At 41.8% G+C, this 19024-nt stretch overlaps 1 protein-coding gene across 2 annotated transcripts in view; it reads left to right on the forward strand.

The window, feature by feature from the left end:
- Positions 1 to 19024, forward strand: part of stag1a (STAG1 cohesin complex component a) — a 44543-nt gene that overhangs the window by 10338 nt on the left and 15181 nt on the right. The window contains exons 2-8 of one of the 2 annotated variants that reach the window (XM_088613930.1): positions 15255 to 15435; positions 15881 to 15989; positions 16438 to 16590; positions 16693 to 16789; positions 17339 to 17415; positions 18019 to 18223; positions 18789 to 18940. In XM_088613930.1, the coding sequence (XP_088470056.1) occupies positions 15407 to 15435; positions 15881 to 15989; positions 16438 to 16590; positions 16693 to 16789; positions 17339 to 17415; positions 18019 to 18223; positions 18789 to 18940 (822 nt within the window). In that variant the 5' untranslated portion in view covers positions 15255 to 15406. Of the gene's footprint in view, positions 1 to 15254; positions 15436 to 15880; positions 15990 to 16437; positions 16591 to 16692; positions 16790 to 17338; positions 17416 to 17910; positions 17934 to 18018; positions 18224 to 18788; positions 18941 to 19024 lie in introns of those variants that run through there. The other variant, XM_088613938.1, reaches the window with a different exon arrangement.

Here is a 19024-nt window from a genome sequence, read left to right on the forward strand (position 1 = left end):
CCTAAGGCTGCATATAAACATTTCAATTAGTTTAATTTAATATATACAGATGCTGCACTTATTACATGAGTCAATAAAAAGTCATGCCCACACTTAACATAAAAGAAGGAATCATCAGTGCCTGTATTAGCCTTGAACAGATCAGTGATTTTTTTAAATTCCCTTAATTCTCAACATGGTAACTGCATGTTGACTGCACTGTGGATTGCAGTCTTCATGATGAAGACTACAGTACCATTCCACTTTTCTAACAGGCCGTTTATTCACTCGTTTTACTAACTAGGTTAATCTTGGAAGGTCAAAAACTCGTTTGTCTCTGACAGCTATAAAATTAAGGTCATCTGCTGCTTCTGGTGATATGACATAAAGTCTTCATATGTTGCTTTAGAAATATTTTCTTAGTTGTACACGGTAGCATTCGGTAGTGTTTGAAGAAACTTCCTCTGAGAGAGAGGTCAGATACACTGGGCAGCTGGGAGTTGCTGTCTCCATTCATTCCTTCACTCGCATTGATCTCTTATTCTTTTTACAGGCATTTTATTCGATCATGAGAATCATGTGGTTAGGATAATTTTAAATATAAGGGTGTAACTTTGTAAAACCTCTTTCCAGTTGCAGGTCCATGCTATACAACGTATCCTATTGAATCCATCTTTGGGGATTTCTCTCCTGAGTGGCAGATTGGAATCCTTCATAAGCATAAAACTAATTTTAAATTGTTATAATAGTGACCATTTTTGTTGGCTTGATGTAAGCATTTTTTTCCCAGTGGAAGAAGGCCACTGAAATCTGAGATTCAATAACTTGCAGCATATAATGTTGCTTTCAAGGCAGATGTTGGAAGCATTACAAGGTTTCTGCGATAATCATTGAATTTCACTGATTGATTTTACATGAGAAGTGGTATAAATGTTGGGGGAGGGGAATGAGTGTAGAATATTCAGCTTATGGTACCAGACTTTGCATATTTTTCTTGGCAAGCATCACCACAATGTTTTCTGCACTCAAGGTAATAAAGCTTTATAAGCACAATTGCAAATAATCCTATCAGTTCCTTTCAGCATGCAGTAAGAATGCTTGTGGGTTCATCTTGCATTTTTAAAGCTATTGATTAGTTTCAATTCTGAGCTGGTAATAAACGTGGAAATGGAATTTACCTTTATTTCTTTTTTTATAGTTAGGCAGAATATCCATTATTGAATACCATACAGTGAACACTTAAATCCCACATTATTCTAAAGAAAAAGTGCTTGGATTGTCAATTGTCTGCACTCGTTTCATAGTTACCAATCTTTGCATTTCGTTGCAATAAAAACGTTTCAAATATGGTTTAGTCGAAGTAGTCTACACTTAAGTGTTTGGTTTATTGAAGCCATTTTGCTAAAATTAACTTAATTTTAAACGTCTCATTCATTCCCAAGATCTATTAGCCAGATATTTATTCACTATTTAGTTGTTCATGCCACCAATAAAAACCTTTCAGGAAACCTCTGGGGATACATTACCTCCTTCAGCTACTCGTTGAGTCTTGCTCGCTCAGAGATCTGAGATGAGCACAGAAAAGCTTTGTGCTTTATTTTTTCTTTGCATCTCTGATTTGCTGCATGAAGTGTGTATATGTTAAAAGGTTGAGCATAGAATGTTGTCAAAAAAAGTTATAAAGGAAGGGAGGCTCTTTATTTGAATTTAAGTAGATAATTGACCCAAGAATATTATCCAGCCTTTTCTGTACGAATCTAGGGTATTGGATACAACATTTTGGTTGGATTGTTCTAGTCTCCCACAACTCTTTGTGTAAAGGAGTGCCTCTTGTTTCAGCCTTAAAGATAGGCCAGGATGATATGAACTGATTATGTTTCTGGCCAAGCTGATCATTTGCAGAAACATGGCTGGTTTAACATATATCTGAACACAGCACTGGCCAATATCGTATTACCAGTAAGAATATGGAGGAAACGAACCCTTCCCAAATTCTCCAACAAGCATAAGTTGCAAGCACATGAAAGGAAAACGGTCCTTTGTGATGAGTGTTCATTATCCATCAGCCCTTGTTCCTGGTGAAGGCTGCAGCAACCCAGAAGCTATGCTTCCCGGACAGGACAGGGCTTGAGGTGGGAGTACAGCCTGGACAGGGTGCCTGTCCATCCCAGGTCACAGGTGCACCCACCACACCCCTAGCTCTTTGTGAGGTGAGAGCAAACCAGGGTTCCCAGAGAAAAAGCTTCCAGCTCCCCATGGAAGGCTCCCCTGTCTGGAATCGAACCCAGGACCGAAGAATTGGAAGGCAGCGTGGATTGGGAAATAAAAAGGAAGTTGAAAAGCTTGCACTTTATATCTGACTGTGCTTTACGTTCTCTTGAATTTGTTTCCCTAGTTTTCCCAGGAGCTAGGAACATCTGCACCACCCTCCTTGTCTTTGTGGAAAGGGGATTGAGAGTCTGATTACACCTCCATCTCCCAAATGAATAAAACCGATTATTAATGTACGTTTCCGGCTACTTCATGATGTTTGAGTCTTCTACTGGTCTGTTCAGATGTTGGGGTGGGGTTGTCCATGCAAAGTGAAAGAAATCAAAGCTTTCAGCCCCCGTTGGCTGCAGAGAGTAATATGAAGTGTGAGACCACAAAGGCCTGAAAGTTAGTCAGAAGTGAACTGCATTTCAATACCACCTGATTTAAATATCCTGCTGTGTTGATCGGGGGAGCAACATGGCTGCAGTCAGTTCAACTTCTGTTTTTCTTTAGTTGTCTTAATTAAAGCGATGAGCAGAACAGGGACTCTTTCACGGTTACACATATGATTCTTCTAGCAGGAACAAACATAAATGGGGACAGGCAATATTTTCCTTGTAAAATGAAAAATTACAGTTTTTATGAGTGGGATACTAACTTGTTTGCATACTAAAGTGAGTTGAAATGTAGTTGAACTAATACCCTTGTGGGAGTAGCATTTGATCATGTAAGTAATATCTTTTAGGATTTAAAATCCCACACTAAACTCGGGACCTAGCTTCTAGGCTAGGCTGTAAAAGGTTTGCACTGGACTGTAATTTCTAACATTATATTGTTCACTGCAAACATTAGCAGGTAGAACTTGATATGGCGTCTAGAAAGTTATCAGTTGTAATACGTTTGTGCACTCCACGTGACTGGAGTTTCAGAAACACTTCTGTACCTCAGTCCCCGAAAAAAGGCTGCAGATCTCTGACACTTTCCATTGCAACTGCCAATCCTCAGTTTTTAGTGCTGTCACCCACCTCTTGTTGTGTCGTCTGGCGCTGCCTTAGTCATGTTGCAAAGTTTATTTCGAATCCGTAAGCGTCATTGACGTGTGTGAATTTCTCAGTCGTGGTGAAAGAGCATGCTGGGGGACTTTGCACCCACCGACGTACGTGCCAAGACGCCCAAAGACGTTGGAGGCCAGCTGATGCCTGTGAACCAGCCCTCGGGTTCTCGGGTTCGGTGCGCCGGCGTGTTTGTTCTTCTCTTGACCGGTGGGGCTCCTGTGTTTCGAGTGCTGACGGCCGGACCCCCCCTTGGCAGGGTGGGGAGCTGTGGAGATGCGGCCCGGGGCTCTTTCCGGCTCTCCTGTCCGGTCTGCCTCCCCTGCCGTTTCCCCTGGGGCTCCGGCCCGGGCCAGCGCCTCCCCGACCTGCGGTCCCTGGCAGATGTCGGGCTCTGGCTTTGCCGGCTGCTCCCGGGGCACCGCGGTGGCCTGCCTCGCCCCCCCCACGCGTCTCCCCCTTGCTCCCCCTCCTCGGAGCAAAAGCCTTCCAGGTTGGGGGTGATTAACACGCGGAGCCGTGATGAGCCGCGGATTTCGCAGCGAGGTGGATTAGACATCTGTGGCTGCCTCCGCGGGAGAGAACTCCTGAACGGATGCCAGAGCTGACGTCTCTGATCGAGTTCCCGGGTTCAGTTCTGGAGCTCCTTGCTTCCCAATCCACTTGTGTTTTACACCCCTTGCTTTATTTATTTTTTCCCCCTTTGTTTCAGATGAGGTAATGTTTTCATTGATGTGAAAGAAATAGGCTTGATTTGTTTGAATTAGGGGGGGGGGGATTATCAACGTAGTGCTGTTCTTGAACTCGAGTTTTCCTAGCATGGGGTCATTCAGTAGGTGCTCTTAACATACTTTCTTGAACTAAATAAAGACCGCGAAAGCTAGCAGCTATTTTTATCATCAATCAAGAGCTTAATCCGAGGGTACATACCAGACCGTACCATTTTTACCTCACATTTCTAAATGGTTAGCTCTCACGTTTGTGTCTCATGTCCTGGAGATTTCTGAATGGAACAGTTAAAGCATGCATTTTTTGCTGCGGTGTTTCCTATTGCTTTTGAGGGTCCTCTTTAGCTTTCACGGATTGTTTAATGGTACAGTCCAAGGCATTTTGTGTGTGCCTGTGTGTGTGTCTGGAAGGCACTTAACATGCATGACATGTATTCCAGAAGGCAGGCATTGCCATGGTAACCCTCTTGTAGGTCACAAGCTCCTCGTCTGATTTGATTGGCTGACTACAGAGAATAGCATGCTGGAGAGATCAGTAAGCATATAAGACAGTTACAAGCTGAAAGGGGACCTTTTATCCTCAGTTTGCTGTTTTTACATTACTTTTTTTTATCCTGGAGTTCTGACTGCGAGTGTTCTTGGAGATGGTTGTTTCAGGAGCTTGCACACACTGAAATACCAGGGCAGATTGACACCAAAGAATATTCATTAAGGAGTTTTTTTGTTTTGGTCGATGCAGTCAAGCTTTTGCAGTTTGAATTCATTTTCCCTTCCCTCCTCTTGTGCTCCGAGGCCATGAGTAAGAGGCGTAAGAGCAGGAGTGTCAAGAGCAGTAGTGTGACCAGTCTTCTCCTCTGAGTTACCATGACTGCGTTTTTATGATGCCAAGAGGGGCACTGATGCTTGCACAGTGACAACTTGTTAAAAGTAACTTTAACTTAAACTTGCTGTCAAAGAAAATTAACGATTTGCTTTAATTAACTGGTGTTAAAATAATGAGCAATAAAGCTAGTGATCAGTCCCAGTTCCTCCTCTCTCAGAGAAGGTGTCTCTGGGACTGTTTACTCCAGTAATTGTTTAAAACAATAATGCCTGTCCGAGCACTGTTTCCTTTTCTCAGGGGCTGCCGTGAAAGGAATTTTTGGTTGGATTCTCTGGTTCCCTGCAAACGCTGTTATCTTACTGTTCACAGCTCCAAGCTCCCTGTAGTTCTTGTTAGAGTTGGCGATTTTTCCATTTGTAGGAAACCACACACTGCAGCTTGCAGAAGTTTGAAAAAAGTGTTTTTTTTAAACAAATAGCAGGAATAGATTCTTATCCTGTCAGGCTTTGTCTGTTTTGAGGAAAGCCATTGCCGTTTCCTAGAACAATAAAGAGTCAGCCGTGCCAAATATTTATGTACTTTTTATCCATTTAAAAGGGTGGAGATCTGAACGATCTAACATGAGCCGTAACTGGCATGCGACTGAACATGAGTTAAAATGTGGTAGATGGTTTATGGGGTGTTTGTGTATATAATACTAATTCTGAATGTTTTATAAAATGTAATTTCACTAAGAATGTAAACCAGTTGTTTGTCAAAGTAAAGAAACAAGATGCAGTATATATAGAGTTTCTTCTGTTCTGTAAATTGCCTGTCTCATAGCGAGACTGTAAAAGTGCTGATAATGGCTTTTTTGTTGACTTCTTTTACAAACCAAACAGTGCAGGGAGAGTGAACCGGATTCTTTATAGCTGGGCAACTGTGCAAAGTTAATTTGTTTAGAGGCACCTGTAAGTGTTTTTTCACAGGACTTGTTAGGGATCAGCATAACAAGTGTGAAAACAACTATGGAAATCTACCTGCTCAGTTAAGGGAAAAAAAGTTATGCAATGCATTTTCTTCTCAGCTTTTTGTGCTAATGTTTCTAAATGGCAACATTTGCTGAGGCAACATACACCTCTAGAGCTGTGAAATAGTACACGTGTTGAACATGTATAGGTGTTTGGTTCCCCATTAGTATTCACGGGTATAAACTCGCAATTCTATGGAGTGCCTTACAGTCTAATTGCAAAACAATTCATGTGTGTTTAATGCAGCTCAGTATTAACTTTTTCCTGCAGGATCCCATCTTGTTTATAGTACACCTGAACTTATTTGCTTCAAATACTATTAAGCAAGTAATTATACTCTTGGAATTCCTCTGCGTTGATTGTCCTCTGTCCTCTGTGATCTGTGTGTCCAAAGACGGCTCACAAGGACAGCTCGGACAGATTGTTCCATTTCAGACACGTGCTTCCTTGTACATTGGGGGCCGTGGGCTTGGGTTGTTTCCCCGGTTCATGGCCTGCTGTTACTGCCTTTCCGTTGGTTTTCAGTCTCCTGTTACTGTACGGTTTCAAAGTGCTGAGATGTGAGATCTGATTTGGGAATCTGGAGTTCGCCATGATGGGCATGGAGGTGTTGATGTTGGACTGTCATCGCGTCAGAGAGGCCACTCGTTGGATTGTCTTGTCTTTTGGTTTATATGTGAAGGGGCTTTCACAGGCATTAAACTGTAATGCTCCCCCTGCACCTTGAGGCATCCTCAGTACGTTTTTCCGACTCGATAGTGGCGGGTGATGGCTGCAGCTGCTCGACAGACCCATAGCTTGGTTTTGGATCTGGTGTTCTGATCTTGAAGAGCCCTCTTCATCAGACAGCCAAAGGCTGCACTTGCATATTTGAGGCAGGACTTGATCCTCAAGTATGTTGAAATCTGCCGTCAGTGAGAGATCAACAGGAAGTGCTCATTGATGTGCGGAGTCTCCACATGAATCTGAGTGGCTGGTGCTCCGAGCGAGCCAGCAGTTGCCTGATAGGTATTAACGGTAGATTGTGGAAAACAATACTGTGAAGTATTGGGCAGCTGCTCACTGTATGGATCTGTTAAAGAGATATCTCTTGAAAGACCCCTAAACCTAAGCTTGTTGTGTACGTTCCCTGCTGCGTTCCTTTTCTCCGTGCCTTCCTTTTCTTGTTCCTCTGGTTTCTCTTTAGAGACACCCTTGCTTTTTTCCTTACGAGGTCTCTCAAGGTCAGGCATGCTTAATGTGCATATGATTACTTTAATAACGCTGTGTAATTGCAATGATTTGTTCCAGCTCTGACTGCTGTCTCGAGTGGTCTAACACAAACCAGCTCTGAGCCTTTATTGTCTTTGTACTGAATTAGCTGGTATGAAAACAGATCCTGGCTCTATTCTTTCCCATTTTCTATACAATACCTTACCTTTACGCAGATAAATAGGAAGACACTTGATGGAAAAACATACTGCTGTTTCTGGGCTGTGCCAAGTTTTAAATCATTTTTACAAAAACCCTGGCTGTAAAATCGGTAAAATACTTTGCAGTTATATAGTGCTATATATTTATGTTGGCAAAGCAGTTACTTTGTTATATGTGGGGATTTGTGTGTAAAATGCCATTCTTATGAAATGCTATGAACTGTGTGTTCCATAAATGCATTTTAAATTACAGTTGGAGGCTAAATGTGTGTTGTCACGGTTGCTTTTTGTAGATGTATTGTAATGCATTCAGTTTCATACAGTGTCACTCAGTGTGGAAGTGGGAGAAATGAAGAATAATTGTTCTATTCTGTAGGAAAGAGGTGACCCTCACATGTGGAAAGATAACAGCTCCCCGATGAATTTAGGTCTGTGAAGTGTTTGCTGCTTTGCAATTTGCCAGAAGAAATGTAACAAAAGGGCCAGAAAATTGAGATGAATTTACAGAACCTGACATCTTGATATGGACTTGGGAGTTTTATTTGCAGCATCAAACACCATCTGCAGAGCTGTTTTGTTTAATAAACAGTTCTGTCTAGGTATAGAATTCTTAGACTGGATAGACTTGCGCTTGAATTAAAAACAAGGTGGATTTCATGCCATTAGCTTAAATGAGGTTTGTTCTGTGGTCTGTTTTAATATTAACTTGACTGCTTCTTTAAGAATGGCAGATGGAAGATGGCACTAAGAAGAAATAAATTCTCTAATTAGATTGATGGTTTGAGACAAGAGGTGATGTATAATTTAGAAAGGTAGCTTGGAACACAAAATAGTTTGCTCCCTAGCAGTCTTCTGAAGTGATGAATAATTGAGACTTGCTGTCCTCTGTTTTAGGGGGGAGGGGAGTTCTCCCTGTGGTGATGGCTGGAGAATTCATCCCCAGACCTGAGCCATATTATAAATGGGGCAAAATGAGATGTGCAGAGGTATCCCAGTGAACCCCTTTCCTTCTACCTATCCAAAGCAAGCTTTGTCAGCCTGAGCCAGATAACCTGTTAACAGACAGTGGTGATCCTGCACATCGTATAACAAGTCACGGCTTCTTCTCCTGTGTAAAATACAGTATACTAGCATTTGCATCAAGTTTTATTTTTTTGTTTCTTATAGCACGTCAGAGCTGACTAATGTAACATTGTGAATTGTGCAGGTTTCTTAGAATCAAGTTTTTTGGTTCTAAAATAAAACGTAAGGAAATGATAAAGGGAAGTTGTTTATTTTTCCTGTGTAAAATGAGCCGGAAAAATATCGGTGCAGCTTCACCTATGTCCAGGTTTTTGTGGTCCTAGTAACTTTATATAAGCAGTCTAGACAAAGTGAAGGTAAACTCATTCCAGTTCAAAACATCTCTCCAAATCTGTATCAGTGGCACCTTCTAGTAGCATAATGTTTCTGTATGTGTGGTGAGCCGTTTCTGCTGTGGAATAACACTGTAAAAATAATTGGCTTGAACTTGTGGGAGGAATTGAGAAATAGAAAATTGAGAAAATTGTCATTTGCCCTTTTAGCTTTTGTTTTTTAACAGCTCATTAGGAAAATGATTTCTAGTGTTCAAGACTCTGGGCAACCAATCTGCCTAACAGCCTTTCGCAAGTCCCAGGATTAATGAGGGAGATGTCTAATGTGGTTTTGTGTCGGGATTCCTGCCACTATGCAATGAATTAGTGAAAAAACGGAAAAGGGAGAGTCGCAGCTTTCTGAGAAGAGATTTCGATGCAAATCATATGATTTTGGATGGGCGAGAGGCTTTGAGCCCTTTTTGTTTAAAAAAAAAAAGGCACCTCACTCCTGGATGAGAAGTTTCCGGTCTTCGGCGTGGTACATCTTCAAAACGGAAAAATACGCATAAATCATGAAGTACCTCTGGGAAAGCCCTTGAGTTCTTTCATGCTTGCTGACATCTGAAATGTTTTGTGCCGAGTTGAGCAGGCTTTTAAACAACCAATTATTTCCCCATTAAAGGTGCTTGAATCCCTGGCTGTCTCATCCATTGTCGTCCAGCCTTAATGTTTCTGCTTCCTCTTTATAAAAAAGCATTAGGTCCCTTAGAGTCCCTGCATATATGTGATTTTTGTTTTTTCACTTGTCCAGTTTTTCACTTTTTTGCTGGTTGTATGCAAGGGTAGTATACCAGGATACTCAATAGAAATTGTTAGTAAAAAGGAAGTGGTGTCTCTTCATCAGATGGGTTTCGTTAGAACCTGATTAGCATTTTATCTTAACTCTTCAGGCGAAATGTCACAGGTGCTATGAGCACAAACTGCAAACTGAGATTGAGGAAAAACTGTTCACGCCATCACAGATTTGTCAGCGCGTTTGAAAAAAGATGCCTCGGTGCAGATTCCCAAAGATGGTGATTTTACTTCTAAAACTTCTAAACCCGTTTGGCAAGCAAGGGATGACTGCTTATTTTAAATTCTCCAGGCTGTAATTCTGGAATCTATTTCCGACTCGGAAAAGCAATACATTATATACATAGAAACAAGGATCCACTACAAACCCGTCATTCAGGCAGTTCTGAAAGGGTCTACCTAGAATTCTAATTTCTGTTCCCTTGCACCCTCATTCCTGTATTTTCCATGTAGATGGTATTAGTATGATTTTTCTTGAGCTCCAGAGTTACATGATTGCTGTTGAGATCAGGAATCATATAGTTCTGCGTTTGTCGAAGACTGAAGAATGCAGAAACGGACAATGAATCATGGCATAATTTCATGTAAAAATTGTAAATGAGCCAGGTTTCGTCAGAGAGCCTGAGGACAGCTTCGTATCTGCAGTGACTAGAGAGCTTTATTCAAATTATGTCTGAATACTAATTAAGACCTCCACACAGTGAGTGAGTACAGGGACATGACTTACTCTCATAAATTCTCACCTTAAGGTATGCACTGATAGTTTTGAATGGAACTGGCAAAGCTTTAAAACTAATGGTTTCACCTTAGTGAGAGAAATTGTTCAGTGTCACATTTCTCTTATTGGTTTACCCTGGATTTCCCTTTCGATCAATAGGAATTAATTTTATAGTTTTATGTGCCGTCACCGTAATTGGCCTGCAGTCCCAACATTCCAAGTCAAAAGGAATTTTTATTAAGATGAACAGAGAAACTTACTTCCAGATTGTTAAATTCAACCCCCTCCTGTTATAATTCACTCCCCCCCTGCCCCCGAAACACACATTCACACCGTATTATTTTGTTTTGAACTCATTATATGTAAGAGAACAAAAATGGAAGCCTGCTCATTCCTGTGCCCTTTTAAGAAAATATTTTTGTTTTCAGGAAGGATGGTCTGTATCTGGTTTTGCTGAAAAGTGGAAGGACTCTAATGTATGAAAATGTATGAAAACATAAATATGGTATTGGTTTTAAACAGTTGTAAAGAATGTAAAGCTGGCCATGTCATTACAGACAGACATTTATCCCAAGAGGTTATGATCTAGAAAGCTGGCACTTGGTATACTACAGTATGTATACTATGTCAGAAGGGTTTTTGGTCTCATGTTGACATAAAAAATAATTGTCAAACTAATTGCCCTTTGTTACAGATCAAAACTTGAGTTTAGTGTTAACTGAGGAACTGTCAAGTAGTAAAACATATTTACTCTTATCTTTGCCATTGCTGATGGAGACGTTTGCAGTGGGTTTATATTTTTTGTTGTGATTTTTTTTGTTCATGAACTTTTCTTTGCTTTTGCGCCCACAGTACTGTCAGTGAAGTACCCCAACATCCTTAAAGTTTAAATTAAATACACATGGATCTTGATTTCATCATTATCTTTTAGTATCTGCTCATCTAGAAGAGCTTTGCAGCATTAAAGATGCTAAAAAAACAAGTAGGAATTATCAAAAGGGAGCAGTTTACATGAAAGCGTGTAAAAATTTAATGAGCTGTTGCCACTGCAGAATGTGTTCTGTTGCACTGCATTGGATGATGGGAAAGCTGGGATTCCTGGGATGCCGGCAAAGAGAATCTCCAGTGTGGACTAGAGAAGCAGTTGGCATAAATGGATCAGCACAGCTGGCAGAGCTAGGAAAGGCTTTGTCAGAAAGCTGGGATTGGAGTGTTTCCTGTAACACTCTTAATGGATATCGGCTTTCTCCGTTGACAGTAAATGAGAAAAAAATAATACCTTAGGTGTTCCAAATGAAATTTCTAAGCGTTTTATTAAAATAAGTATATATTAATGAAGTATTGCGTGGCTAGTGCTGATAGCCAACTTCTGGTGTAGATTATTACATGTAAATAGCAAAAACACAATCCTGATTCATACTTACCCTTAACTATAACCCTAGTGTAGCTTGTAACATTAACTTCATAACTGTGTTTACATCTAGCCTATTGTCCATTATTAATTGATGTTGAAGGTTTATCCACTTTTCATTAAATTGCAAAAATGGCCTGCTGGTTAATAATGAAAGGATGCATTTGAGAGTGAGGTATTATTGGCCTGGTTTGAAGAGGAGGCTGTTAAACTGGATAGAAGCGCTTGCTGAAAGTTAACGATTCTGTTAATTATTCTTGTTTTTTACAGTTTGTAGACCACAGATAGGTGGTGTGCCTGCATGTGTATCAGGGGCATGTGTTCTTGAGCTATGCTTATACGTACTCCAAATGCAAGCAGTTGCATGACTAATTGTTGGTTCTTTGAGACCGTTTTCCATTTTTTTCTCATCCTGTTCACTTCAGATGACGAATCTGAATTGAAAAGTCATACTTAATTTTTTTACTAGTACCATACATTTGGAATTTTTTTAATGTCAGAGGCTCATTATTGGCCTTTTGTAAACCGCCCTTTTGTTGTTTTTTTTTATCGCTTGCTTTAAATTCTTGATAAGAGTCCTTCCTTGCACTAATGTGGCCTTTCCCCCCTGCTCTTGTAGCTGTTGGGTTTGTTGAACTGAGCTGGTCTCCGACAATCATTAACCACTAGCCCAGAGTGCGATACCCATTACATCACTCTCGCAGGCAGAAAGTGCAAGTCATCCAAGGCACTGCCCTTCTCCTGCGCTTGATTAATGTATGTTTATACCCCTGTGTGTTTTCTTGCCTACTAACAGTTCTTCATATACTATCGCCTGGGGGCAAAGCAATTGCAGTCTCAGTGAGGAGACTGTGCAGACAGTTTCCTATTACGTAAATCAGTGTAGCCGTGTCTGGTGGTCATGTACACAAAATGTGACCTCGTATATCTAGTTGGTTCTAGTAAGGGTGCTTTGTTATGTCAAGTGGATTATAGCTTGGCAGTAATATTGCTCGTGTAGGAACAGGAAGAGTTTTTAAAAACTTTTCTGGATTTTGGATGATCACAAAAATAACGCCCTGCTCTTGCATGAAGCTGGAAACCCCTGCCCTGGTCTGTGTCTCCTTGCAGTCGGTGTTGGGACAGAAATACGCTGGCGAAATGACCTTTCTTTGACCTGCTGTTGGCAGTCCCAGTGCCCTTTTCTGACCTCTGTCCAGAACGGACTACTCTATTGTCTGACGCTCCCTACCGCAGCACTGTAACTCCCTGGGTCTGACGAAATACGATTGAGACTCGAAGCCGATTGAAATATGCGTGGTTTTGTTAACACTCAAGCTCAGTTAAGAGGGGGGGGCTGTTTATCCTGGTGTAGTGTCATTTATTATGTGAATAATATGGATTTGAAATTTAAGTCATACATTGATTTGAATTGTTTTTCTTTGGGGAAAAGGCTCGTTTTATTTCTTTTAAACACTGAAAGTGGAAAAGTTGCAGCTTTGTGGAGTTATTTTTCCAGCAGTGCACGCCAGCTCAGTCGTGAGGGAAGCCCCCCGTCCCGCACTGAGCGACTCTCGGGCCTGCCTGTACCCCCTCCCCTTGCACATCCGGGCCCCTCTCTCGCGGGCGTCGGGGCCGGGCGACCGCGGGGCTCCTCCGGTCGCGCGCGTCTCCTGGGCTCCGGCTGGAGCCCCGCCCCCTCGCCGGCCTGCCGCGGGTGGGGGAGGGGAGGCCCGGCGCTCGTGGGCGCAGACGCGCGCGAGCACACTCCATTCATCGGCCGCCGGCCGGCCGGCGCTGTCCGCTCAAACGGCGGCTGGACGACGGGGGGGGGCAGGATTAGTGAAGAGTTTCCTGGTAACCAGGCAGCGTGGTCGGCATTGCCCAGCTATTCTTGAGAGGCAGGCTAACAAGAACGGAGCTGAAATCCCATCCCAACCCAACATGCCTTAGTGGGCAAGCTGTCACTCGGAGTGAGCCTGTCTCTCATGGCCTGGTCCCCCCAGCAGTGCCCTGCGCGCTGTGTGCCTTTTCCTCCCTGGCTGTCTTGAGTGTTGTGAAAACAGGGCTGACTGGCTGCCTCCTTGCTTTACAGTCCACTCATATATTTTTTTTAAACTTGCTGCGATTCTCCTTATCTAGCAGACCCCTCTGCTGGTAATGTATGGAATGTTGTGCACAGAGTGAAAACTGTGCTCTAGCAGTGCCTCGAGTGCAGACTTCAGCACTGTACAACCTGCGAAAAACTGAAACATATTCCACTTACAATGTACAGCCACCTAGTGGCTGGCTAAACAAGTTAGTGATTAACCGTTTCCTTTGCTCGGGGAAGGGTAGCTGGAAGGGGCAGGTGTCTTTGAAACAGCCTTCATCTAAATTCTGTTAGGGATGGTAAAACACTTTGAAAAGAGATGGCTATTGTTGCTTAAAAAGGAGCATTTCGGTTTGCCCCTTGGATCTCCTCATGATCATTTCCCGAGTGAAAGTTTATTTTATTTAGAAAATGTGTGTGCCCAGGACATTTCAGAATCTAGATTGGTGTCGTCTTGATCGAGTTCAGATTTGCCTCATTCTGAAGTGCATCATTGAAGTGGTCTGACAGATCCTAAAGTGAAAAGTGCTAATTCAGTCAGTCCAGTGCCACATTTAATGACATCTCAGGGCCTGATAAGTAGTAATCTTGAATGTGTGTGGGGGTTGCTCTGGAGTATTTAAATTAAGTCTTTCTTAGCCTGCCCCCTACTGTTGTCCAAATCTTTTAAAACACATTTTGTCAAGCTTCTTTTCACATCTGGTTTAATCAAGAAATAACTAAGCGGTAAACCAAGAAAAGTGCAGTTGAACAATAATATAGATGTTACTTCAAAGCAGAATTGAACAGTCAATTTTTCATCAGCGGGTTTAAATTGTCAGTGTTCTTATTAATGTAGGTAAAAATACTTTGTGGTTCATACTGCCCCTAGTGGTTCCATGAAGGACAATATTGATGACATTCAGTCTGTTGAAAAGTAAAAACTTAAGATTTTGTGAAGAAATTAGTAATTGTATTTACATTATTGTCATTTTATTTTTTTATTGTATAATTAAGTGGCTTAGAAAATGATCATGCAAGCTTGCTTTTAAAATCACAAACTGTACTTTTATTTTGCTTTCCTACCATATACCCTTAAACTCCAGTTTATGGGAGCAAGTTCATTTTCCAGTTGCTTGCACAACCCAACTGGAATGTGCAAAAATATTAACTGTCATTGGAATTTAGGCTTTCCATTCTAAATATTTTTTTTAATGTGTTTAAAGAATCGGTAAGCAAGTTTTTTTTCTGTGGATATAAAGAAAACATAAAAATGTGGTTGGACTGGAATTATTTAATCTGAAACTGTATATCTTGAACAGGTTGTACTATTTTTGTTTTAAAACTAATCCCTTGCTGCACCGTTTTGGACTTTTTGGTTTTGTTGCAGTACATGAAAATGCCAGTTGGTGTCTCTGTTCTCACTTTTTCCTTGAACTGTGCTGCCTGTTTGGTTTTTGAATGAACAGCAGCAAAATGGTCTCTGTGCTCTGGTGTTAAAATGTATTTTTTTGTGAATTTAACTTGAACAACTAAAATGTACTACACATGTGGTTTCGAGCTATACAGATTTTTTTTTTTAATGGGGATGGTTTTGTAAGACCAGTGTGTTTTTCTCTTTTTTTTTAGATTGTGGGATATGACTTTCCTGAAGTCATCTGAATGCAGAAGAAGACAGTTCCATTGCATGTTCTCACACGTGTTTAATAACGATAATAAAGCACTTGGAGAAATCTCTGAATTCTGTTAAAGCCCTCCTGAGGTGGAAACTACTTTACAAAATGATAACTTCAGAGTTACCAGTTTTACAGTAAGTATAAATATTCATGGATATTCAGATACATAGTGATCAGACTTATCAGATGTTGGTCATATTCAGTTTTCTTTTTCATCTTGCCTTAATGTGCTGATTTAAGCATGCACCAAAGTCGCATTTCTTCAATCTATAATGCTTTCTAAGATTGTTTTCTTGAGAAGGGATATGTATATACCAGCCTTTAAAGTTTAGGATTTCAGTCCTCCTATGGTGAGCTATCATCTTGTTTGTCTTCCTTATGTATTAAGTCTCTAATAAGTCTCCCTTGTGTGTTATCTGACCCAAGATGTGGTCTTGTTTGTGAAAATCCATGCAATACTGTGCTTTGGTATGTTTCTTGATTGGATTTAGGTGAGATTTCTGCCAGCCTGCTGTAGCCATAAATTCTGGCTTTTGGCTTTACCCGTCACTCATTCGCTAATTGATTTGTATGTCGCAGGGACTCCACTAACGAGTCTGGGCAGGCCGAGACGGTCAGTCTGGCTGTCAGTGTGGCAGAGCTGGAAGACAAAGGCAAGAGGAAGAGGGGGCGTCCTGGCCGACCACCGGTATGCATCAGCCGTACACCGGGAGGGCCTGAGAGGGCCCTTGACAAGGCAGCGTGCTCAAGAGCCTCAGTGTGACTGGCTGCAAAGACGCACACAAACTAAAAGTTTAATCTGTGAATTTTGTTTAGAAAGCTAAAAAGGCGGCCAACAGGCTGCGGGGGGGGAGGGATTAGATTGCGCCTTTCCTTAGAGGTTTTTTGTCTGGCCTGGAACACACTGCAGTATATTTTCACCATGTGGGCTTCAGTGGGGTTCCTCCTCATCTAGTGACATCCTGTCAGAGCCCCAGAGGAGACCCCTTTGCTGCCGCAGATGGCGGGAAACGGGCGCCGAGCCGCAGCGCTCTCGGGAGCCGTAGCGACCCGCGGCGCTTCGGAGCTCCTTGAGCGCGCGTTCGAGGCATCGAGGAAGCCGGGTGTGATCCCCTGTTGTGTTTCTGCGCCTCCAGTCTGCCAACAAGAAGCCGCGAAAGACGCCGGCGGAGAAGAGCCACGTGGGCGTCCCCCGGGGCAGGAAGGCCAACGGCGTGGCGCAGCAGAACGGGGAGGGCGACCCCGTCACCCTGTTCGAGGTGGTGAAGATGGGCAAGAGCGCGATGCAGGTGCCCTTTTCTCCCTCCTTCGCCACATCCTCTCCTTTTTAGTCGCTTCGATCACAATAAACTCGAAGGCCCTTTAACGCTCTTTTCATTCTTTTGTTAAAGTCTGTCGTGGATGACTGGATTGAGTCCTACAAACAGGACCGAGATATAGCACTTCTGGACCTGATCAACTTTTTCATTCAGTGTTCTGGTTGTAAAGGTAATATTTCCCCGTTTTTGTTTGTGGTTGGGTGCGACTTTTGTGCTCGCTGGTGTTTAGAAACCCGCGCCGCGAGAGAGAGATTCCTCCTTTACACAACGAAGGGTCGTCTTGGAAATCAAGGCTGAATACTCGCTGCTGTTCAGTCCCGGGCCCTGAACAAAGCAAAGCTGCTTGGTTGCCCTGTTCCGTGGGCGAACAGCCAATAAGACGATATCTGTGCCAGATTTAATTTCTAACCTGAACTGGATTTGAACTTGTGGTGCGAGTGGTTTCAGGAGAAGGAGTTATACTTTGCTAAACCCTGCCTTATCTTACTAGCCCATTAGTTTGCGTTCCATGTTGTGAAATACAGTTGAACGTTAACAGAAAATTAGTTTTAGATATACTGATTTGTGCATTTTGGAAAAAGCTGATTTCTAGAAAAGGTGAATCATTCTGTTTGCTATTTTTTCATTTACATTTCAGTAAAGAGGTTTTTGTCATGTATTTATAAAGAGAACCTTTCAGGCATTTGAACTAACATTTCATATTTGTGGGTTTTTACAGGCACTGTAAGAATTGAGATGTTTCGCAACATGCAAAATGCAGAGATCATCCGAAAAATGACAGAAGAATTTGATGAGGTGATTTGATTAAAGATGCAGTCTGCATCTAGTTTGGTTGTCAGGGGATTACTTTTGTTTTGGATAACATTTGCTTAATCAGATTGCAATTAATTTTACAACAGTAAAGAGTTGCACAGACATCTTTTAACAGTTTTTACTCATCTTGCTTGTTTTGTGAAATTCAAGCCAAAATGAGCAAACAGTGTTCTTTGGCAATGCTCCAGTTGGCTTCTGTCAAAATACAATTTCAGAGAGCAACCCTTAATACAGCGATACCTCTTAGGCTGGTAATTACTAGTCTTGACAGTTGCAATGCCTTTTATAAATATTTACAGTTCTATTTCACAGTAGTCAATATTTAGATTAACTGTGACAGAACACTCTTTTCAACAGTTCAGTTTCTCAACTCTTAACTGTTCTGTCTCAGGTGCAAGTTCACTTCTATTTTTTCCCAGAATATGATGTCAGTGGTGTGTGAAAATGTGCTTTGATATAGTCGGTAACTCGCCACTGTTACTTTTTGAAAACCCAAGAAGGTAGCTTATTTATAAGGGCTTTGAGTACAGAATATCGAGAGAGTTTTCTCATCCCTTTGTCCAATACCTGATTTCTTTTTTCCAGGATAGTGGTGATTATCCTCTCACTATGCCAGGACCTCAGTGGAAGAAATTCCGGTACAATTTCTGTGAATTTATTGGAGTCCTGATCCGACAGTGCCAGTATAGTATAATTTATGATGAGTACATGATGGACACGGTAATCTCTCTACTGACGGGTCTCTCAGATTCTCAAGTCAGAGCCTTCAGGCATACCAGCACGTTGGCAGGTAAGCAAGGTTATGTGCTTTGACAGATTAATTCAAGGCTAGCCACATGCTCTGTGATGTCTCAGAAGTGAGTTTAAAGTAGACCTTTTTTTGAAGAGCAATGCTTTTGCAGTTAAGTGAAAGCAGCCACTGTTTACTCACGGCACGGAGACAGGAGAAATCCTTTTTGTGTCACAGTGAGGTGACACAGGAGATCGCTCTTTTGATCCTCCTAAGCATACTGTATGATATTTGATTTTTAAGATTGATATACAGTCAGGTCCCTAGATTTTTGCTGCAGCTGTCCTGCTGGTCCAAGGTTCACAGGCTGATTTTATTGATCCTGATGGTGTTTAAAATGGTCAGTTTCTTGCGGTGCTTCTTATTGATCAAGTGTTTTCATTTGCAGCTCTACTGAGCTGTGCCTCTGAAGTACAGAATTGTAGTGGTTTCATACCTTTGTGATGTTGGTGGGCATAGCGGTAGTCTAAGCTTGTAGTGAACATGTTGATGTAAGTATCCTATCCAGAGATCGAGAACAGAAGTACTGTTCTCCCTTAAACCTCCTTTTCCTTATCTTCCACAGCTATGAAGCTCATGACAGCTCTCGTCAATGTGGCCTTGAATCTCAGTATTCATCAGGATAACACACAACGACAGTATGAGGCAGAGCGAAACAAAATTGCTGGAAAGAGAGCCAATGAGAAATTAGAACTGCTGCTAGAAAAGAGAAAAGAGGTCAGAAATTAGAACTTTTTATGCATTTAAAACCTGTTTACAGTACTGAAGTGGAGTAATTGTCAAAAATCCTCAAATTACTCT

This window comes from Lepisosteus platostomus, chromosome 2 (genome assembly GCF_059453375.1).
Source record: "Lepisosteus platostomus isolate fLepPlt1 chromosome 2, fLepPlt1.hap1, whole genome shotgun sequence".
Taxonomy (NCBI): domain Eukaryota; kingdom Metazoa; phylum Chordata; class Actinopteri; order Semionotiformes; family Lepisosteidae; genus Lepisosteus; species Lepisosteus platostomus.